The following is a 24,147-nucleotide window of genomic DNA, read 5'->3' on the forward strand; positions in this document are numbered from 1 at the left end:
TTCAGCCTCACAACTTCACAGTTGCTTTGCATTGCAAAGAGCAACGGTGAATCATTTTTTTTCTCTCTCTCTAAAAAAAGCAATGTGTGTGTGGGTGGGTTTGACGGTTAATCATAGGCTCAGCACATCAAAGACCATTGCAGCTTCCTAACCTTGTACTAATGGGCTGAGAACCCCCCCCGTGATTAAACTGGTGCCTACTTACTAATTATTGCGTCTAGCAGTGTGTGTGTGAAGAATGCTTCGAGTCTGAAGGGGGGGGTTTGGACCTCTAAGGAAACTGCTGGTAGGATACTAGCTTGGATGCACACTGTGTTTTTGAGGGCAAGGTCACAGGCTGGATTCATGCCCCAGACCGTCTGACTTCAACAACTTCACCGAGCTCGCCAGTCCTACGCCCCCGTCGGCAGCACCCCCTTCTGGACCAGATTCGCCTTCAGGCTCTTGAATATCTGGAGCTGTTGATCGAGGCGGAGAGCCAGCAGTTGCTGCAACAGTTTACTGGGATTCGGGCCCCTAGGAAGGATCAGAGGCAGAGAGACAATTCAATACAGACCCACTCTAAACACCACTACCAAGAGGAATTCCTCGCAGCTCAGAATAGAATCCCTGCAGTGCAGAAGCAGGCCACTCGGCCCATTGAGTCTGTGCCGACCACAATCCCACTCTATCCCCATAACCCCATGCATTTACCCCAGCTAATCCCCCTGATAGTAAGAGGCAATTTAGAGGGCCAATCCACCTAACCTGCACATCTTTGGTGCGAGGGAGAAAATCGGAGCACCCGGAGGAAACCCACGCAGACACGGGGGGGAGAACGTGCAGATTCCGCACAGACAGTGACCCAAGCCAGGAATCGAACCCGGGTCCCTGGCGCTGTGAGGCAGCAGTGCTAACCCACTGTGCCACCCACTGTGCTGCACTCTCACTGGGTGAGGCAAGAAGGCCTGAATTTATAAAGCACCTTTCACAATGTCAGGAAGTGTTTGGCAGTTGTGAATTTTAGTCACTGGTGTCATGCAGCAGCCAGGAATGTAATAATGAGCAGAGAATCTGGCTTTTGGGGATTTTATTTTGAGGGATAAGTATTGGTGAGAACTATCTTCTGCTTTGCTTCAAAGCAGAGCCATGGAATCTTTGATGTTGACCTCACAAGCGTGCACAGGGGCTGCAGTTTAATATTCCCTTTGAAAGACAGCATCAAAGTTCCTCCCATCCTGCGCTTAGAGTGTTGGCCCAGATATTGGGATCTGAATCTCCAACCATCTGACTCAGCTGTGACAGTGCTTGGCTGACACCACAGCAACTTGCAAAGGATACGCAAACACTCTTGCGCGTTGGGCTACAGATGTTTCTGGTGGGCAAGGTCCAGGGCAAGGAGTGGTTAAGTGCAAAACTGACACTGCTATGCAGTGTTGAAACAACAGCCTGCATTTAGATAGCGCCTTTAAGTGTTTCACAGGAGCACAAACAGACAAAGATTGACAGTGGGCAGGCGCTTGGATCTTACTGGAGGAGGGTTAAATGCTAAAGAGAAGGAAATTCCAGAGCCTGAGACCCAGGCTGTTGAGGGCACGGACTCATTCAGAGGGGGAAAGAATTGGAGGAGAGAAGCCTCCCCAGGCGTTACATGGCTGGAGGAGGTTACAGAAAAAGGCAGGGGTGAGAAATGAAAGACCCTTCCCACTCACTTACTGCACTCGCAAACATTCAACTTACAGTACTGACAGGTCTGTGTCCCTTCTCCCAGCCCTTAATTGTTAACGGTTTGGGTTTTTTTTTGTTCTACACAGTATTCATCTCAGTTTGAGGATTGGAGATGTTCAAGGCGCTACATAAATGTAGGTTGTATGCATTGACATCACGGGTGTAATTTTCCTATCCCGTCCGCCACGGGAATCGGAGTGGGCGGGACACGGATCGTGCAAAGGTTTGTTGACCTCGGGTGGGATTTTCCGGTCTTGGGGTGAGCGTGGCTGGAAAATCCTGCCCACGCCTCGTCTGAAAAGGTGCGACGGTCAATGAATTCCCTTCGGAAGGTTAAGCCTTCCTGACACATTAAAGAGAACGAAGGTCAGAATCAGTGGAAGGTTTCTTTGTTTTTACCTGATGAAGCTGGCAATGTAGACATTCACAAAGGTCGCCATGAGATACTGGCAATCGAAGCGGTCCATAATCCCACCGTGACCCGGTATGGTGTCGGCAAAATCCTGCAGAGAAAACAGGCCAGATTCATCACTGGAGAACGTCACATCTTCCCCGCTGTTTGCAGCCAACCCAAAGAGCGTGGCGCAGAGTGCAACTGGGCAGATCTTTCAACCAACCAGATCACCTCTCATTCTTCCAAAACTCCGCAGCGTTTATCAAAGGTTTCGAGAAGGGGAGAGAGTTGCAACGGAACGGTATCTGCCCGAGAATACATGTCACAGACACACCCCTGATAAGAGCCTTCTGGTCAAGGTCAGCAATTAGTACAAGCGAGGGTTGCATATCACAAAAAAATATGGAACAAGTGGTGCTTGGGAAATGATAAGGCAGAGCTGTGAGAACTCCTGCTAAGCACCAAGGTGGTGAATGTTAATGGTATGTTAATTACAAAGGTGAAGGAGATTGCTTAATCAAGTACTCCCTTCTCAAGAGATCACGCAGTATTTCTTTAAGGAGCATCTCCTCTGATTTGTCCCTCAGTTTGTTTAATTTAGCTTAATAGGTTTAATCTAAAATAGTATAGAGAGAGATTGATGAGGCATTACTGACAGGGAGGAGGCATTTGCAATGCCGCATTCTCTAAATAAACCTATTGTCAGGAGAATTCCCTGTGTCTAATATCATACTTCATACACTGGCTTGGGATCTAATTATTGGTGAGGTTCTTCCCACTTGCCATACATCAGACTTCAATCAATTTTTAAAAATATATCCTTTCATGGGATGTGGGCCAGCATTTATTGCCCATCCTTAATTGCCCCTTGGGAAGGTGGTGGTGAGCCGCCTTCTTGAACCGCTGCGGTCCCTGTGGTGTCGGCACATTCGCAGTGTTGTTCATGTAGGAGTGCCAGGGTTTTGACCCAGCGACAGTGGAAGAATGTTTCCAAGTCAGGATGGTGTGATTCTGAGGGGAATGTGAAGTTGACGGTGTTCCCATGTGCCTGCTGCCCTTGTCCTTCTGGGTGGTGGCGGTCACAGGTTTGGAAGGTGCTGCTTGTTGCGATGTTATCTTGTAGATGCACGTACTGCTGCTACCATTACAGAACAGGAAATCCTGGGTGGGATTTTCCAGCCGCGGCTCGTCCCAAAACTGGAAAATCCCCCCCAAGGTCAATGGACCTTTCCCTTGCCCGCTCCGATTCCCGTCGCGGGAGGGACAGAAAAGATTCGGTCCCCCCTGTTTTGCACTTAAAAGGTTTAAAGTTTATTTATTAGTGTCACAAGTAGGCTTATATTAACACTGCAATGAAGTTACTGTGAAAATCCCCTAGTCGCCACACTCTGGTGGCTGTTCGGAAACACTGAGGGAGAATTTAGCACTGCCGATGCACCGAACCAGAACGTTTTTCGGACTGCGGGAGGAAACTGGACCACCCGGAGGAAACCCACGCAGACACGGGGAGAAGGTGCAGACTCTGCACAGACAGTGACCCGAGGCGGAATCGAACCCAGGTCCCTGGCGCTGTGAGGCAGCAGTGCTAACCTTTGTGGCACCCAATGTTGCAATGTACCTTGTAGATGGTATGTACTGCTGTCACCATTACAGAACAGGAAATCCTGTTTTGTACTGGGACAATGTGAATGGCAGGAAGGGAAATTTCACCTCCCAGGTACTTTCCTATTTGACACCTCGTCATTTCAGAGTGACTTCTGTCCTCTGACCCACTTATTATCCTCCAGGCTGACTGCCGTCCATAACCAGGACAAGAGTCTGACTTCATCCCAAATTCGACTGATGACATGAAGAAGCTTCCCAATGGCAGTCCAGGGCCAACCCTAACCTTGTCTCTCTTGGAGCTGGAGTATTCTGAAAAGGAAACATTTGCCGGCTATGGGGAGTCGAGCAGTAGAGCTAGCTCGGCTGACAGGATGGATGAGTCCAGTTCTGTGGAGAGATCAGGGAGGCTGGGATTGACCTGCTTGGATCGAAGACCGCTCACATCATGATGAAGAGCTGTGACAGAAGCAGCAAGAGGAGAAAACACTTTCCTCTGGCTAGGGTTGGTGACCAGACGGCACAGATTTAACACAGACAAGTTACAATCTGGAAACCATTCTCTGAAAGCGGAGCAGAATCAGATTCCATAGTAACTCTCAAACCGAAGAGGATTCATTTGAAGCGTTCAGAGAATCCCTACAGTGCAGAAGGAGACCATTCGGCCCGTCGAGTCTGCACTGACCACAATCCCACCCAGGCCCTATCCCCGTAACCCCACACATTTACCCTGCTAATCCCCCTGACACTGGGGTCAATTTTAGCATGGCCAATCAACCTAACCCGCACATCTCTGGAGTGTGGGAGGAAACTGGAGGAAACCCACGCAGGCACGGGGAGACCGTGCAAACTCCACACAGACAGTGACGAAGGCTGGAATCGAACCTGCGCCCCTGGTGCTATTACTTCAATTCATTTGAAGCGTTCAGAGAATCCCTACAGTGCAGAAGGAGACCAAGTGCTGGGTTATGGAATCAAATTGGATCGATAGTTCTTGTAATAAGAATGGCGGGGGGGGGGGGGGGAGCAAAAATCTCATCTCAGTCATGGTGACCATGAAACTTTCATCGATTGTCTTAAAAACCCTTCTGGTTTGCTAATGTCCTTCAGGGAAGGAAATCTGCCGTCCTTATCCGGTCTGGCCTACATGCGACTCCAGAGCCACAGCAATGTGGCTGACTCTCAACTGCCTCTTGAAACGGCCCAGCAAGCCACTCAGTTCAAGGGATGGGCAACAAATGCTGGCCTGGCGAGTGACGCCCACAGCTTATGTGAAGAATAAGTAAATAAGAAACAGATAGGCTGGGTTGCCAGCTACGTCGCAAGATTGTAACAGCCTGTTTGTGTGCTGTGTGTATGATTTGATGGTTTTATGGCTTGCTGTGTGGGCCAGCTCCCCGTCACATCGTCCCCGCCTCTGATCTTTACCAGTTAACAAAGGGATTATAAATACCTTGATCTTGAATGCTCTCTTGAAACCACTGGCAAAGAATCCTCCAAAGGGGCTGATCAGTGAGGCAAAGGTGGAAAGCGCGATGCTGTGGATCTGGAATGGGTACAGCCGGACTGTCTCCTACAGCAACGAGACCAGAAAAAGCACAAATAATTGATGGGTAATCATTTTCGCCCTTTCATGTTGGAACATTGAGCTTTAAGAGGCTAAGTTTCTGACCCTGGTTTAGCAGTCACACACACGCACACGCATACTGAAGAATTGGCAGGAAGGTTACTTATTTTGTCCTTCTATTTTGACCAATAAAATAGTACGTGTGATTACCCAGCAGTGCCAAGTCAGAAAAGCAGCCCCTCAAAACGTGACGGACTCTCACTGTCATACCCAGCCTAAAATGGAGTGGAAGAGACAGGGGATGGTGTAGTCCTGCAGTTGAAACAGCTCGGGTGGCTCACAGTCCACAGTGAAAGTGTTGGCGTCATTGTTGAACTCAAACGGGCAGACAAAGTACTTGTATCCTGACATCACGTAGGAAAGCTGTAAAGACAAAGAGACGGGGATGAAGGAGAATGGCAGAGTGAGACTGCGGAGGGAGAGAAGGCAGAGATGGGTTCCGCTACCGCTGGCTCAGCTCGCTTTCCCTCTCCCCCTCCGAGATGCTTTCCTGCCCAGTTAGTTCCAAGCCTCTCTTTTTCTATTCTGCGTGACAGCGATCCACTTGTCCTGGGGCAGAAATGTTAACAGTCGATCAAATAACTGCGGCAGTGTGTCATTTAACAGTGACCTAGATCTGACATGGCCTGCCGTGTGATTCATTGTACAGCAAACCCCAACAAATTCCCTCCGGAATCATAGAGCACGGGAGGGGGACCATTCAGCCCATTGTGTCTGTGCTGGCTCTTTTGAGAGCAATCACAGAATCCCTACAGTGCAGAAGGTGGCCATTCGACCCATCGGGGCTGCACCGACAGCAATCCCACCCAGGCCCTGTCCCTGTAACCCCACTATCTACCCTGCTGATCGCCCTAACACTAAGGGGCAATTGATCATGGCCAATGCACCTAACCCGCACATCTTTGGAGTGTGGGAGGAAACCGGAGCACCCGGAGGAAGCCCACGCAGACACGGGGAGAACGTGCAAACTCTACACAGACAGTGACCCAAGGCCAGAACTGAACCTGGGTCCCCGGCGCTGTGAAGCAGCAGTGCTAACCACTGTACCGCCCAAATCAATTGCCTAACTCCCCAGGGCTTCTCCTTTCCGAGTATTTAATTAAATTCCCCTTGTCACGAATGGATGGGCTTGCATCACCCCTATCAGACAGCGCACTCCAGGTCACAAGAACTCGCCGCATAAAAAATAAATCTCCTCATCTCACCTTCTTCTCTCAATTAGCTTAGATTGCTGAACCTTCTGCTAGTTGGATGCAACCTCCCCTTGTGTGCTCCATAGAAACTTTCCTGATTTTGACCAACTCCACTGAATGGCCGGATTAGAATCCCTACAGTGCAGAATGAGGCCATTCGGCCCATTGAGTCTGCACCGACCACAATCCATCCCGACACCACAATCCCATCCAGGAAAACTCCAGTTTACAGATTACAATCCCAGCTTCTCCAACCCCCTCCCTGGTGACTGAATTCCCCCAGTCCTGCGCCATTCTGGTAAATCTCCTCTTTCTAAGTCCTTCCTTTTGCAAAGTTGGAACAAACTGCAATCCCTTTCACGTGTATCGATTATCCCTGGGAGTAAGTTACTTGTGCCCGTGCCTCTCAAACCGAAAGGGTGAGATTCAGTAATGATAACATTTTCTTCACAACTCCCACGGCTGATCTTACTGCCTGTGTGTATCGCTGCTGCTGTTTTACCTCAACCACTCTGGTTAATGTAGAGGTGTTCTGATTCAAAAGGGACAGTGATGAGGCACAATTATAGTAAAAAATGATAGGAGCTCCTTGCTTTTCAGTTCTAACACCCCCCCCAGTGTGATGATTTTATTGATACTCACCAGAACACCAAAGAGAACAGTTGAGAAGAATCCTCCGATAAATCCTTCCCAGGTCTTCTTGGGGGACAACTGTGAAGATACAGACAATCAGGCCATTTGAACAAGATTAGGACATTGAAAGGATTGTTATTCCACCCATTACTTTGTAATGTATTCTTTGAAATTTCCAGAGATTCCCAGAAGTGGAGAGAAGTAACTTCAACAAAGGCCAAAGTGATCCATCCCCCGTGACAGACACACACACGCACAGAGACACACACACCACAGACACGCTGGCACACGCGCGCAGAGAGATGCGTGCCCGCCCACAGACGCGCGCGCGCCCACAGACGCGCGCGCGCACACAGACGCGCGCACACACACAGACGCGCGCACACACACAGACGCGCGCACACACACAGACGCGCGCACACACACAGACGCGCGCACACACACAGACGCGCGCACACACACAGACGCGCGCACACACACAGACGCGCGCACACACACAGACGCGCGCACACACACAGACGCGCGCACACACACAGACGCGCGCACACACACAGACGCGCGCACACACACAGACGCGCGCACACACACAGACGCGCGCACACACACAGACGCGCGCACACACACAGACGCGCGCACACACACAGACGCGCGCACACACACAGACGCGCGCACACACACAGACGCGCGCACACACACAGACGCGCGCACACACACAGACGCGCGCACACACACAGACGCGCGCACACACACAGACGCGCGCACACACACAGACGCGCGCACACACACAGACGCGCGCACACACACAGACGCGCGCACACACACAGACGCGCGCACACACACAGACGCGCGCACACACACAGACGCGCGCACACACACAGACGCGCGCACACACACAGACGCGCGCGCACACACAGACGCGCGCGCACACACAGACGCGCGCGCACACACAGACGCGCGCGCACACACAGACGCGCGCGCACACACAGACGCGCGCACACACACAGACGCGCGCACACACAGACGCGCGCACACACACAGACGCGCGCACACACACAGACGCGCGCACACACACAGACGCGCGCACACACACAGACGCGCGCACACACACAGACGCGCGCACACACACAGACGCGCGCACACACACAGACGCGCGCACACACACAGACGCGCGCACACACACAGACGCGCGCACACACACAGACGCGCGCACACACACAGACGCGCGCACACACACAGACGCGCGCACACACACAGACGCGCGCACACACACAGACGCGCGCACACACACAGACGCGCGCACACACACAGACGCGCGCACACACACAGACGCGCGCACACACACAGACGCGCGCACACACACAGACGCGCGCACACACACAGACGCGCGCACACACACAGACGCGCGCACACACACAGACGCGCGCACACACACAGACGCGCGCACACACACAGACGCGCGCACACACACAGACGCGCGCACACACACAGACGCGCGCACACACACAGACGCGCGCACACACACAGACGCGCGCACACACACAGACGCGCGCACACACACAGACGCGCGCACACACACAGACGCGCGCACACACACAGACGCGCGCACACACACAGACGCGCGCACACACACAGACGCGCGCACACACACAGACGCGCGCACACACACAGACGCGCGCACACACACAGACGCGCGCACACACACAGACGCGCGCACACACACAGACGCGCGCACACACACAGACGCGCGCACACACACAGACGCGCGCACACACACAGACGCGCGCACACACACACACACACAGAGTTATGTGCATCAGGTGTAAGGCTGTTCTCTCTGTCTACCTCCACATCCCCCATGTTCCATTCTGTTAGGTCCTGATTTAAGGAGTTCGGAGTCACAGAAGAGGCAGCCCCTCACGTTACCCCCTTGCACAGAAATCTATGATTCCTTTTACAACAACATCCAATGCTTCGTGCGTGACTCTCGGGCATTTGTATTCGTCCACCTATCTGAAAGCCACTCAAAGAACTCAATGCTGGGTTTGTGTGAATGCTTCCTGGCAGGAGGCCGGGCTGTTCCCAACGCTGAGCGTGTGTTTGAACCACTCAGTGTCTCCTGTACATTGAGAAGGCCTCTCATGGCAGACCCCAGCTCAAGGCAGAAGAGTTCCAGTTCTTCTAACTTGTCTTTAGTCTTTCCAGCACTGAAACAAGCTGGTGTTCACGCCCCACAATACTCCCACCCTTCTTCCTCTCACCCCATCAGCATCCCCTTCTCACGTTTACCTTCCTCATGCACTGACTTGTGTTTCAGTGAATAGAACTGAGAGAGAACCTATCCGTCAGCAGCACAAGACAGACTGAACTGACAATACATCCTTCTCCTCTAGCTAGTTTAACGCCATGCCCTATCTCTTTCACCCCTAACCAGTAGCCATTTCCTCTGCCGACTCGCAACTATGAAGAGCTTGATTTCAACCTTCATTGCTTCATGTTTGATTAAAGGGAGGCGATGGCCTAGTGGTATTATTGCTAGACTATTAATCCAGAAACTCAGCTAATGCTCTGGGGACCCGGGTTCGAATCCCGCCACGGCAGATCGTGGAATTTGAATTCAATGAAAAACAAATCTGGAATTAAGAATCTACCGATGACCGTGAAACCATTGTCGATTGTCGGAAAAACCCATCTGGTTCACTCATGTCCTTTAGGGAAGGAAATCTGCCGTCCTTATCTGATCTGGCCTACGTGTGACTCTAGAGCCACAGCAATGTGGTTGACTCTCTTGGGCAGCTATGGATGGGCATGAAATGCTGGCCCAGCCAGTGACGCCCATGCCCTACGAACGAATTTTAAAAAAATTCATCAGTGATAAAAATTCAATCAAGGTTTGACTTGCACACTGGCTTCGAAGGCGATTACTACACACGGAGTTTTCTTGTAAAGGGAAACTTCAAAGTGTTCTTCAGTTCCAGCTTCAAGCACCATCAGGTCCAATGGAGTGTGTGCAGCGTGAAGCTCCCTCCACACTGCGCTCCACCAGAACAGCACTCCTTCTGTAACTGCCTGCCATTTCTCATCCTAATCATCCCCCGCCCCTCTGCCGCCTTTTCCGAGTGAGCTCACGGCTCACTCTGTAATTGGTACAGTTTAAAAAGCCCCCGTGTCTCCACACTGACCTTGATGAGCGGAGTTCTGCCAAAGAAGAACCCAAACATGTACGCCATAATGTCATTGCAGATCACGCAGGAAATGGGTACAATGAACCTGAGAAACAGGAAAGAACGGCAGAAGATAAAGCAACATCAGGGGGACAGAAAGGCACAGAACTGTCAGGGCCCTGGATCTTGAATCAACCCAAACCTTTCAGATTTAGACACTGGAAGCAGCAGCTGACAATTCCATTCTGAATGGTGCTGCGTCCCATGCTGCTAAAAGCAGCGTTCTGTTCACGTTACTCATGATTGATCTTCTGCTCCCAGGACTGCATCACTCAAATCCAAACTCTCAACCGAGGCTCTTCTCAGTTTACCCTGCAATGGGCTGGTTCCGATGCAGGAACCGTCTCGGGCGACAGTGCACGCTGTCTTCGATAACAGCTTTTGGGACTTAGACTTTAGATCCAATCGTATCAGGGTCAGAAGTATCTTGTTTCAGGGCCTGTACTAGGGACATGTCTTTGTCAGCCAGCAAGCTGCCATGGAAGCTTTATTCATATGAGACAGAGAGATAATTCTATGATATTCTAAACATTTCTGATTTATAAGGTTAATAAACGGTGATTTCGAAACATAGAAACATAGAAAAACTACAGCACAAAACAGGCCCTTCGGCCCCACAAGTTGTGCCCAACATATCCCTACCTTTTAGGCCTACCTATAACCCTCCATCCTATTAAGTCCCATGTACTCAGCCAGGAGTCTCTTAAAAGACCCTATTGAATTTGCCTCCACCACCACTTTTCTTACAGTCCGTTACTTGGAAAGTGCCAAGGGGATTTCTGTACCAGGCGGGAGGGATAACATTTGAGAACTCTCGATTCTCTACAAATTTCCATTCCCCTTCCTTCTTAATTTAAGCTCAGGATCTCGGTAGGACAGGATCAGGTCTCAACTGGAAGTTTGTGTGTCTTAGAAAGTGATAAGTGGGACAGGGTTACACCAACATTATGTTTTTAAGGCTCAAGAGAGTCTTTGTTGAGCATGGACCATAAGATATAGGAGCAGAATTAGGCCACTCGGCCCATCGAGTCTGCTCCACCATTCAATCATGGCTGATATTTTTCTCATCCCCATTCTCCTGCCTTTTCCCCATCATTCCTGATCCTCTTATTAAAATCAAGAACCTATCTATCTCTGTCTTATGACCTGGCCTCCAGTCTTCTGCGGCAAAGAGATCCACAGATTCACCATTCTCTGGAGCCCTGGCCAATATAAACGTGGCATTGGGAAGGTTTCAAGTGATGGGTGCTCCCACAGGACAGTTTAACAATGAAATGTGCTATTGGGACCCAGTGGTAGCATCACTTCAGCTTTACAACACATGCTTGAAATGGGAATTTCAGTAAGAGTCAACCCCCCCAGAAAGTGGTACAATGAAAATCCTCCCAACATCTGACTCCAGGTCAGCAGAACACAGGATGGATGGTCGTTCGTGTCACTCAGTGGTGCTCAAGTCTTTGCCCCACTTGCCATGTACCATGGGGCGGCAAGGTAACACAGTGGTTAGCACTGCTGCCTCACAGCGCCAGAGACCCGGGTTCGATTCCTGGCTTGGGTCACTGTCTGTGTGGAGTCTGCACATTCTCCCTGTGTCTGCGTGGGTTTCCTCCAGGTACTCCGGTTTCCTTCCACGGTCCAAAGATGTGCGGGTTAGATGAATTGGCCATGCTAAATTGCCCCTTGTGTCGGGGGACTAGCTAGGGTAAATGCATGGGGCTATAGGATTAAGGCCTGGGGGGATGGTGGTAAGTGCAAACTCGATGGGCCAAATGGTCTCCTTCTACATTGTAGGATTCTACGATTCAGTCAGTGACTTTGACAGTGTTACACAGTGTGAAGTTCTCAGAGGGAAGTTCTCATAAAGCTCGTCACAAAGGAGTAAGTTTCTGTTTACACTGACTGGAACGTTCATGAACTGTTTAAAAAAATCCCCCAAAGGAAATCCTGTGTTGGTGAAAGGTCCAACTGGACAGAATGGGAACAGAGTGAAGTTTACACAATCACAGTCAAAGGAGGAAAGTACTGGGTGGCCACGTACCAAATCATTCCATCAAAGAGGTTGTGGATGATCAGATGAGACTGAGTCACAACGATCAGCAATGTTACATGGGTCCATCCAAACTGCGAAGGAACAAAGAACGTCATCAGATAAACCTCTGGTCTGCTCACCAACATCTTTCACCAAGAGAAATTTCAACAACTGAGAACAGGAATTGGGGTTCCAAGGCTCTGGCACACCACATCAAGCTGTACCAAGAGCTGGTGGCACAGTGGTTAGCACTACTGCCTCACAGTGCCAGGGGCCTGGGTTCGATTCCCAGCTTGGGTCACTGTCTGTGTGGAGTTTGCACATTCTCCTCGTGTCTGCGTGGGTTTCCTACGGGTGCTCCGGTTTCCTCCCACAACCTGAGAGATGTGCAGGTTAGGTGCACTGACCCAAATAGGCGCTGGTATGTGGCGACTAGGGGAATTTCACAGTAACTTCATTGCAGTGTTAATGTAAGCCTTACTTGTGACACTAATAAATAAACTTTAAATAAGGAATGGGTCTAAACCTTGGCAGGGCCAATCATCCTTCTGAGGTGGATAGAGTCAGTCTCGCGTCTGAGGTCTTGGGAAGCAGCACGGTTACAGGGACCGGCCCTGCATCCAGGAAGCAGCCAATGTGTAATAGAGACTGAGTGATCATTCTCTCCTTCTTTTCCAGTCAGTGGGTGCCTTCTCAGCTTATGGCTCATCCAAGATGCTGAATAAAGCAACACCAATTGGCAGACTGGGATGATGGACAAGACTGAAGCTGGAACCAGTGGCACTGCTAGTTAAAAGCGAACGTACATTGCATTTTATTCTAATGTTCAGTGAGTGGTTGACATACCATGTAGAACTGCAATCTGTAGTGCTTCTTCACCAGGCTCAGAACAAACATGCAAAACCCTAGAAATAAAACAGAGGTCATTATCTGATGTCTTGAAGAGGGCTTGCTGAAAACAGTCCCATTCCCATTGTTCTTGCGCTGTTTGTACCTCTGGCACACAATGAAACTGCCCCTTCAGGAGCTTCTCTGAACTTCCCAGCATCATCCAACATTTGATCCTCAGTCTGTGCTGAGTTAGCTGGTCAATGCCCTGACAGCAACTGGGTTGGAAGTCATGATCAGCAATGCTACCCAGGAAAGGGGAATGAAGCATGCAGCCTACAGCAGACGAACAAGTCATTCAGTCTATGCTGCTGTTTGTAATCCACACAAGACGATATAGGGGGCATCCTATTTGACTGCTTCTCCACATTCTAATGAAAGATCTCCAATGGAAATGTTACCCTCGCTTTTCTGTTTCAGATGCAAGTGGAACTTGGGTGACATTAATGACAGGCAGCTTGGGATCTGACCGGTTTCTTTACAACCATTGCTAAAGTATTGCATAGAATCAGAGAATCCCTACAGTGCAGAAGGCGGCCATTCGGCCCATCGAGTCTGGACCGACAACAATCCCACCCTATCCCCACAACCTCACACATTTATCCCACTAATCCCTCTAACCTACACATCCCGGGACACTAAGGGGCAATTCAGCGTGGCCAATCCACCCAACCCACACATCTTTGGACTGTGGGAGGAAACCGGAGCAGCCGGAGGAAACCCACGCAGACACGGGGAGAATGTGCAAACTCCACACAGACAGTGACCCGAGCCGGGAATTGAACCCAGGTACCTGGAGGCAGCAGTGCTAACCCACTGTGGCACCTGCGGTAAAGATGTCTAAAACAGAAATGAGAGGCTAACTTCAGACCATAACTGGTAGATGCTTGTGAATTCCAACTCCCAGATCAGCGGAGAGATTTCTTTGTCTCTTTTTTTCCTCCTGGTTCTGAAGCTGATCAAATGTAAAGTCTGGTGCGTGACACAGTCCATATGAACAGACTAATTTCACAACACCTTGTGTGTACTTCCTTCCCGTACTCGCTGACTCAAGGCGTGGAAATATATATTCTGATGTTCGATAATGAAGTTTTAAAAAGATGTTTTGCACCAAATCCTGTGTGCCGATTAAGACAGCATGATAAATGTTGCTGTAGTTTGGTGAATTGCTATCCCCGCTTACGCTGAGAATGTGTGGTCCACCCAATGTTATTTTCACAGATTGAAACCTTACCTGCTAGGTACAGAGCAAAGGAAATGAAGCGATGATATTTGCTCAGGATCCGAAGGGGCTCCTCTCTCTGAACCAGTGCGAAAAATGTATCTGTTACCGTCTCCCCGTAGAAGAAGTAATTGGCACACAGCAAGAAATACCTTAAAGAGGAAAAACATTTATTTATAGATATAGAATAGAATCCCGACAGTGCAGAAGGAGGCCATTCGGCCCATCGAGTCTGCACTGACAACAATCCCACCCAGGCCCTATCCCTGTCACCCCACATATTTACCCTGCTAATCCCCCTGACACGAATGGACAATTTCTATTCTATGAAAATTTATCATGGCCAATCAACCTAGCCCGCACATCTTTGGATTGTGGGAGGAAACCAGAGCACCTGGAGGAAACCCACGCAGACACAAGGAGGATGTGCAAACTCCACACAGACAGCGGCCCAAGCCGGGAATCGAACCCAGATCCCTGGCGCTCTGAGGCGGCAGTGCTAACTAAGCAGTGCTAAACAAGTTTGTTTGCTGATTAGTGTCACAAGTAGACTTACATTAACACTGCAATGAGGTTACTGTGAATATTCTCAAAAAGGGAAAATGAAACACTCATGTGAACCCATGGAGTCCTTTTCATCCATCTCCTACACTTGTTCTTTCCTGGGTCTGGGAAAATTACATTCTTTATCTTCTCAAACTCGTTTTCAAATCCCGTCACGACCTCACCATTCACCCCCCCTAAATAACTCCAGCCTCTCTGCCCTTCAGGAGCTCCGCGATCCTCCAACTCTGACCTGTTACAAATCCCCAAATTCTAACCCTCCACCACTGATGGCTATGCCTTCAGCTGATGAGACTCTGGAACTCCCTCCCTCCTCTCGTGCTTTTTGACCTTCCTGGCTTAGACCCGAGCACCTTGGATCAAATTTGTCAACACCTCTCCCAAGCCTCCTTCTGTGGCTCACTGTCAGATTTCACACAATAACTCCTCTGTTGAGTCAGCTGGGATCTGTTACTCTGCTAAAGGTCCAAGAGAAACACAACTTGCTGCTGTTGTTTGCTCAAAAATGATGCGGAAACCAACACGGTGAGCTAATGAAATAATAGGACAAGGGCAACAAGTCTCGGAAAACTACTGAACAGCCAATTGTGATGGGGGAGCAGGGCCAGGAAATGTGACAAGCCGATTGTGATGGCGGTATGGTGGTTAGCGCTGCTGCCTCACAGCGCCAGGGACCCCGGTTCAATTCTGGCCTCGGCTCACTGTGTGTGGGGAATTTGCACGTTCTCCCCGTGTCTGCGTGGGCTTCCTCCCACAGTCTAAAGATGTGCGGGTTAGGTGGATTGGCCATGCTAAATTGCCCCTTGACGTCTGTGGGACTGGCGTGGGGTTACGGGAATAGGGCCTGGGTGTGATTGTTGGTGCAGGCTCGATGGGCCAAAGGGTCTCCTTTTGTATTGTTTTCCATGAAAAATCTGTTGAACTCGGCAGGAGCGGAAAATCCCGACGGCTGGAAATGTTCACCCATTACGTGTCCTGTGTGGGTGCTTCTACACGCCTGTTAACACAACATTCGTTATTAACAAGTTCATATTGGAAATTGAACGTCCTTCAACAGCCAATGGCTCTCACTGTGTGGACTCATCTGTCCAGTGGACCTAATTAGAACATAGAACATTACAGCGCAGTACAGGCCCTTCGGCCTTCGATGTTGCGCCGACCAGTGAGACCAATCTAAAGCCCATCTAACCTACACTATTCCAATGTCATCCATATGTTTATCCAATAACCATTTGAATGCTCTTAATGTTGACTAATTAGGATTCCCTCCTGTGGTTTTAACACTGGTGCTGTTTCCACTCTCACTACTGTACACCCATTGGAGTTTAGGAGCATGCGAGGTGATCTCGGTTGAAAGAAATGAGATTCCGAGGGGGCTTGACAGGGTTGATGCTGAGGGGACTTCTCCTCTTGTGGGGAAATCTCAAACCAGAGCCAACAGTTTGAAAGTCAGGGGCGTCTAATTTAAGGTGGAGATTGAGGAGGAATTTCTTCTCAGTTGGAATTTTCCCGTTGTGGGCAGTGTAAACTGGGTCATTAAATATATTGCATGCTGAGTTAGGCAGATTTTCCATTGACAGGGGAGCCCCAAGGGTTTGGGAGGGGTGGGGGGTTAAGGCAGCAAAGGGGGGGGTTAAGGCAGCAAAGGGAGGGGGTTAAGGCAGCAAAGTGGAGTTCAAGCATAGATAAGGTAAAAACTTATTTTCCCAAAGGCAGGGGAATCTAAAACTAGAGGGCATTGGTTTAAGTTTTAAAGTTTATTTAAAAGTAAAGCTTATTTATTTGTCACAAGTAGGCTTACATTCACACTGCAGTGAAAATCCCCGAGTTGCCACACTCCGGTGCCTGTTCGGGTATACTGAGGGAGAATTTAGCATGGTCAATGCACCTAACCAGCATGTCCTTGGACTGTGTGGGGGAGGGGAACCGGAGCACCCAGAGGAAACCCATGTAGACACGGGGAGAACGTGCAAACTCCACACAGACAGTGACCCGAGGCCAGGAATCGAACCCAGGTCCCTGGCACTGTGAGGCAGCAGTGCTAACCACTGTGCCACCGTGCTACCCGGGTGAGAGGGGAGAAATACAAATGGGTCCAGAGGGGCAGTTTGTTCACACAGAGGGTGGTGAGTGTCTGGAACAAGCTGCCAGAGGGAGTAGTAGAGGGGGGTACAATTTTGTCTTTTGAAAAGCATTTAGACAGTTGCGATGGGAATTACACAGTAACTTCATTGCAGTGTTAATGTAAGCCTTTTTTGTGACGAATAAATAATTTTAAAAAGATGGGTGTAGAGGGATATAGGCCAAGCGCGGAAATTGGGACCAGCTAGGTCGTAAAAACTGGATGGAACGGACAAGTGGGGCCGAAGGTCCTGTTTCCATGGTGTAAACCTCTATGACTCTATAAAAGACATGATCTGATCAGCCATGATCTTATTGAATAGTGGGGCAGACTCAAGGGGTTGAATGGCCCTATCCCTGCTCTTATTTTATGTCCCCCACCCTCCTGGTTAATCTGCTACTGCATGCTCTCCGGTGGTGGTGGTGCTTCCATCCAGTCTGTGAGCAAAATTGCAGCCTGGCTTCCCCGAGGAGAACTGGTGACGTCGTTGGAGGCAGCACTGGGATTAAATACAAAGTGAAGCTTGCGGCTGTTCCCAGGAAGGATCGTCTGCATTGCTATCTTAATTGTGTGTGATGTTGAGGGCTTAATTTTTTACAGCGAGGCTTTTCAATTGTGGCTCTGTTCCTGTGCCGAAACGTCTGTCATGTGCTCACCAGCTAAGAGTCCGGAACCATGGCAGATGGTAGGAGTGATAAACGCTGTATCCAATAAGAATAATCTCGTGAAAGCATTTGATCTGTACACCAAGAACCTAGGAACGTAAAAAGAAAAACAAAACAAATTGATGATCTGTGCTTTTTATTTCCAGTTACGTTCAAAGCCCAGCTAGTGTTTCTACGTTCCACATTCACACAGTGCGGTAATTCAATAACTGTGGGTATTTTTCATGTGACAGATATCTGCAGATCTCTTGGGTACGGGGAAATACTTCAGTTCCAATTACATTTTGAAGGCTTAATAATGCTGACCACATACGTCCAGCATCCTTGAATACAACACAGTGGGTAGCACTGCTGTCTCAGTGCCAGGGTTCGATTCCCGGCTTGTCTGTGTGGAGTCTGCACAGTGTTCTCCCAGTGTCTGCATGGGTTCCTCCGGGTGCTCCGGTTTCCTTCCACACTCCAAAGGTGTGCGGGTCAAGTGCATTGGCCCTGCTAAATTGACCCTCTGGGTGGGATTTTCTGGCCACGCTCACCCCCAGACCAAAATATCCCACCCGACATTAACGGACTTGTTAACTGTTAGATGGATTGGCCATGCTCAATTGCCCCTTAGTGTCAGAGGGATTAGCAGGGTAAAACTGTGGGGATCGGGCCTGGGTGGGATTGTCGTCGGGGTGGGCTCGATGGGCTGAATGGCCTCCTTCTGCGCTGTGGGGATTCGATGATTCTAAAAATTCCACTGTCTTAATACTTGTGGAATCATTTTTCAATCCAATTCATGGGGCAACACATGATCAGTGACCTGAGCCCTGGGTTCAGGAACCAAGTGGATCACAGGGCATTGGCAGGGAAATTATATTGTGTGGTGCCAGCGTGCTAAAAACATTTTTCAGTTTCAATCCTTCTTCCATGGTGACATTAACCCATCTAGAAGATGGGAGTAAGCTACTTGCAACACCACTGCATTTTAACAACGGCACACCGCAGTTTCTCACTGAATTTTCTTCCTTGCATTTTATTGAAAGTTCGAAGCACTGTGTACACATCCAACTCTGAGCCAGGATTGCTTTGCCACACAGCGAGGCTTGCTTGGTGTGTGTGTGCCCTCATTTGCTGCTACTGGTCTGACATATTGCAGATGGGATGATTTCACTATGACTTCATTGTTTACTGTTCTGTCCCCTGTACCAATATTTTTCTTTCAAAAAAATCAGATAAAGTTTGCACCAGGGCATTGCGATTTTGTTTACCAATGAAAGTACGCATTTGTGGAATTCCAGTACTTTGCCAGTTTTATTCTGAGTTTGATTTAGTAAAAGCATTTTTGCAATAGCAGATGTTTGCAGGATTAGACTATTTTCACTCCCATCTCAATTTACTGATTCCCAACTTAACCTGAAATATCAGGTCCAACTTCGGGAACGAAATGAAAGATTTGCTGGTTCCCTGATAACCTTGTGGTAAAGGCTGCTGCACTGATACACACCTACTGGCCTTGAGTTTAAACACCGGGTGCCAGTTTTTAAGCTGATGTATTGCCCGGTGGTGCTATAATCACACGCATGGTGCAGCTGGGATGGTGAGGGATAAACTCAGTTAGCGTTTCAGCTCCTGGACGTTACTCAGTCAGTCATGATTGTGTCAACGTGTATACCCTGCATCAGATCAGGGCAGCAGCAGGCTCAGGTCTGATCTTTCCCCACAGTCAAAGCCTGTCTCACGAAGAGCTTCAGGTTTTGGTTCAGTAATTGGAATTCCTGCCCTTTTTAAAAAAAAATTTAAGACATGGGCATCGCTGACTGGGCCAGCATTTATTGCCCATCCCTATCTATCCCTGGAGGGTAGTCAAGAGTCAACCACATTGCTGTGGCTCTGGAGTCACGTGTAGGCCAGACCAGGTAAGGACGGCAGATTTCCTTCCCTAAAGGACATTCCTCAACCTGATGGGTCTTTCCGACAATGGTTTCACAGACATCAGTCTATTCTTAATTCCAGATTTTGTTTTCATTGAATTCAAATTTCACCATCTGCTGTGGTGGGATTCGAACCCTGGTCCCCAGAACATTATCCTGGGTCTCCGGATTACTAGTCCAGTGATAATAACACTATGCCACTGCCTCCGTCAGTCTCAGACCAGAGTCTTGAACACGTAGTCAGGGTGACATTTCAGTACTGCAGGTTGGAGGCACTATCGTCTGTGAATCCTCAAACCAAGTGTCCTTCTTTTCACTTCCATGTAAAAGATTCCCAGGAACTATTCAAAGTAAGAGCCTGAGCCTGGTGTCCCTGGTCAGCTGTGATTCTCTAAAAACAGGTGATGTGGTCACATACTTTACAACAGTGGCTCTAATTCAAAAGTAGCCCACTGAGTGTGCAGCAGCATGGGACGTCCTGAGACACATTATAGAGATGCAAGTTTGATCTGGGAGCGGGGCTATGAGGTAGTGAATGGCAAACTTGGTGCAAGGCACCAAAGCATTTATAAATCACCAATTATGGGGGAGATCATAGAATCCCTACATACAGAAGGAGGCCATTCGGCCCATCGAGTCTGTACCAACCACAATCACACCCAGGCCCTATTCCCATAACCCCACACATTTTACTCTAGGTAGCCCCCCTGATACTAAGGGGCAATTTATCACAGCCAATCAACCTAACCCACACACCTTTGGAGTGTGGGAGAAAACCGGAGCACCCGGAGGAAACCCACGCAGACACGGGGAGAAGATGTAAACTCCACACGGACAGTGACCCAAGCCGGGAATCGAACCCGGGTCCCTGGTGCTGTGAGGCAGCAGTGCTAACCCACTGTGCCACCGTGGTGTGGGAGATGAGTGGAATAAGCAACTCTTCCTGAACAAGTGGGTCTACCAGATTGTGGCTAAACATTACTCCTGGCAATTGGGTTTTCATTAGGAGCAAATGTACACAGAGTCAGGGAGAATAAAGTGTAGCACTGTCACCTACTATCATCATCAGAACCATGGGTCCCAGGTAGATGATGAGGAAGAAGAAGCTGATCATGGCCAGTGTGAGGATCCCTCGCACCCACCAGTTCTTCCATCTGTCAACAGTGAGAGAAAAGAAAAGCTTTACAATTCCAAATCACCTGCTGTCAGTCAATCCCTTTCCCTTCCCTCAATCTCCACAATTCCCCCGGGAGTGTCAGCTTGGTTCAGGGACAGCACTCCTCCCTACGCTCGCAAGTCCATGGGTTTCATCGTGGGATGCCAGAACATGACCACTTCCTCGCTCAACACCCTCTTCTCCCACACCCAGTCCCTTCCACAATGTACTACTGGCTGTGACACTTCCTGAATGAGGCCTGAACCCAATTCCATACACACGCAGACAACTCGGGCCATATTAAAAGCAAATAAAGCACTCGGGTCCATTACTGCAGGAATAGGGCTGCAAAAAGACTTGTATTGAACCTTGGTTATTTGGCACACTGCGTAACGTTGTTGCGTATCCTTTATTATAAAAAAGATAGAGAGAGAGACAGGGTAAGAGGCAAAATGATAATGAAGGTTGAAAAGGGTGGGAGATCTTGCCTCTGGAAGGTTGATGGGAGGTATTGATAGGGTAGATGTAGAAAGGACAAAATCGAGAGGCCATCAATATAAGACAATGCAGTCGGAATTCAGGAGAAACTCCCTTTGCCCAGATCGTTGTTAGAATGTGGAACTCACTCCACACACAGTAGCTGAGATGGACAGCATTAGGGGAATTTAAGGGAAAGCTCAATAAGATGAGGCAGAAAAGAATTCTGTCGATACGGTTTGCTAAAGTCAGATGGAACATTGCGAGCAACATAAACACGAAAGCACTAGCTCGACTGAATTGGCTGTACACTGCAAGTAAACTCTCCCAGGCTGACCTGAAATATTGCACAGCAGGACTTGAAGAAAGAGGAGTTTACCCAGTGCCTTTAGATGCAAGACAGACACCAGGATGGGGCGGGAGTTGAAATTCCACCTGCAGGGATCCTGTCTGTGCTCTGAGTGAAATTGTTATCCCTGTTCATTTTTGTGAAAATAACGTTCACACGTTTCTGATCCGAGCGAGGAACATAACCCTCAAAGGGAATCTTTTTTTTAAAAAACAAAAAAAAAGAGGTCTTCCTCCCAGCTTGCACGTAATGGTGTGATACCCTCGCCTTCCCAGTGCCAGTGGGTACAATTTTGTCTTTTGAAAAGCGTTTGGACAGTTACATGGGTACGATGGGTATAGAGGGATATGGGTCAAATGCGGGCAATTGGGACTAGTTTAGGGGATTAAAACAAAAGGGCGGCATGGACAAATTGGGCCGAAGGGCCTGTTTCCATGCTGTAAACCTCTGTGACTCTATGGTGGCCAGGCCAAAGGGTGCAGACAGCCAGTGACTGAACCCCAGAGAAATCCCACAGGTTTATCAAGTGTCGCTGGTCTGCAGACTGTACATGAAAAAGGGGGAAAATAGGAAGGCATTGTGGGGAGGACAGGGTTTAATTGGCAGCTCTGTCAAAGAGTTTTCACAGGCTGAATGGCTACCTCCATGTGCCATTAGATTTGTGAAAACTGCTATGTGTCCCCCCCCCCCCCCCCCCCCCCGGCCCAACCTCTTCATCTTCAGGCTTGTGGGAGGGCAGGCGAATTCCAAATGCACTGGATGGAAAAGGTACAGCCAGTTTTACACCTTGTCCAATGTTATTCCACTTTCTAGTGGAAAGCAAAGCAACATTTCACACGCGTCTTAGTGCAAGCTCTACGTCAGGCCTGGTCAGATGAGTTAGGTGAATGTTATCCCCATACTAACTCCAAGCTGTTCCAAGTTCTACGTCAAAGAGAGACTACGACCATGTACTGCACATCTAGAGCCAGAATGTAAACTCTCGTCATTGGTGCACCTTGAAGAAAGGCCTGACAGAGCCTTGTTCAGCACCTCTGGAGTATTATCCACAGAAGAAACAGCGTCCATTCCCGAATCCTGCTTCGCATCGCTTCCAGAGGCCATTGGTCCCGATTCCTGTACACATATCAAAAAAAAAAGCAAGGTGGGTTAATTGAAAAGCTGAACTGATCGGAGTCAGGTCAGTAGCATCTGAAAGAACATGGTGAATGTTTCTGCTGAAGGGTCCCACAATCATAACTTCTACTTTCAGGGGCCCATCACACTGCTGTCTGGCCCCACCATGGGCTGCGTTTTAGTTTTATCCCCAAGTTCACCAGAAGTTAATTCCCTTTACTAAGACTGCCACAATTATGAAGGGACTGAGCTCAGCGGGAGTGTAACTTGCCTGACTGACTGCATGTTTACCTTTTGACACGGGAAACTTCCAGGGTCGTGTTTTTACAGAGTGAAAGTTTAAAGCTTATTTATTTGTGTCGCAAGTAGACGTGCATTAACACCGCAATGAAGTTATTGTGAAAATCCCCTAGTCGCCACACTGCGGTGCCTGTTCGGGTACACTGAGGGAGAATTTAGCACCCAACCAGCATGTCTTTCGGACGGTGGGAGGAAACCAGAGCACCTGGAGGAAACCCACGCAGACACGGGGAGAACGTGCAAACTCCACACAGACAGTGACCTACGCTGGGAATCAAACCCGGGTCCCTGGCGCTGTGAGGCAGCAGTGCGAACCGCCGTGCCACCCCAATGATGAATGATTAAGAGAGGCTGAAGCTTTGTTCCTCCAGCTCACCAGCTGCACACCTTCCACACTCCCGACTAACGCTGCGAAGAAACCAGTCTCCAGCAGGCAAAAGCAAGTTTCAATGAACATCACGCCAGATTGGAATACTGAAGCATAAGACACAATCGTAAGAGATTAATGAAGTTTGTTGATTTGATCCAAGGTGAACAGCACAGGCAATGATTGGAAGTATAGAGGGAATTAATCCCAGGTACCAGGGCCTGACCCACAGGGAAAACAACCCTTGCATGGTCATGAACAGACATTTCAGATCCTATGGGCACAGTAAGAAGTCTCACAGCACCAGGTTAAAGTCCAACAGGTTTATTTGGCAGCACGAGCTTTCGGAGCGCTGCTCCTTCATCAAGTGAGTCACTCACCTGATGAAGGAATAGCGCTCCGAAAGCTCGTGCTGCCAAATAAACCTGTTGGACTTTAACCTGGTGTTGTGAAACTTTTTACTGTGCCCACCCCAGTCCAACGCCGGCAACTCCACATCCTATGGGGTATTGACAGGGTGGATGTGAAGAGGATGTTTCCTCATGTGGGACAATCTAGAACTAGGGGAACACTGTTTAAAAATAAGGGGTCACCCATTCAAG

At 49.2% G+C, this 24,147-nt stretch overlaps 1 protein-coding gene across 1 annotated transcript; it reads right to left on the reverse strand.

Annotated features, from left to right (window-relative positions):
- Positions 1-243: 243 nt before the first annotated feature.
- Positions 244-22,875, reverse strand: cds2 (CDP-diacylglycerol synthase (phosphatidate cytidylyltransferase) 2). The gene is made up of 12 exons (XM_078239593.1): positions 22,760-22,875; positions 20,838-20,934; positions 17,859-17,956; positions 14,529-14,668; positions 13,253-13,311; positions 12,416-12,498; positions 10,336-10,423; positions 7,166-7,234; positions 5,541-5,693; positions 5,157-5,276; positions 2,107-2,210; positions 244-516 (listed from the first exon to the last, which is right to left on the reverse strand). Exons 1-12 carry the CDS (start codon positions 22,864-22,866, stop codon positions 393-395), a joined length of 1,242 nt encoding a protein of 413 aa, XP_078095719.1. The 5' UTR covers positions 22,867-22,875; the 3' UTR covers positions 244-392.
- Positions 22,876-24,147: the final 1,272 nt, after the last annotated feature.

This window comes from Mustelus asterias, chromosome 22, assembly GCF_964213995.1.
Source record: "Mustelus asterias chromosome 22, sMusAst1.hap1.1, whole genome shotgun sequence".
Lineage (NCBI taxonomy): Eukaryota > Metazoa > Chordata > Chondrichthyes > Carcharhiniformes > Triakidae > Mustelus > Mustelus asterias.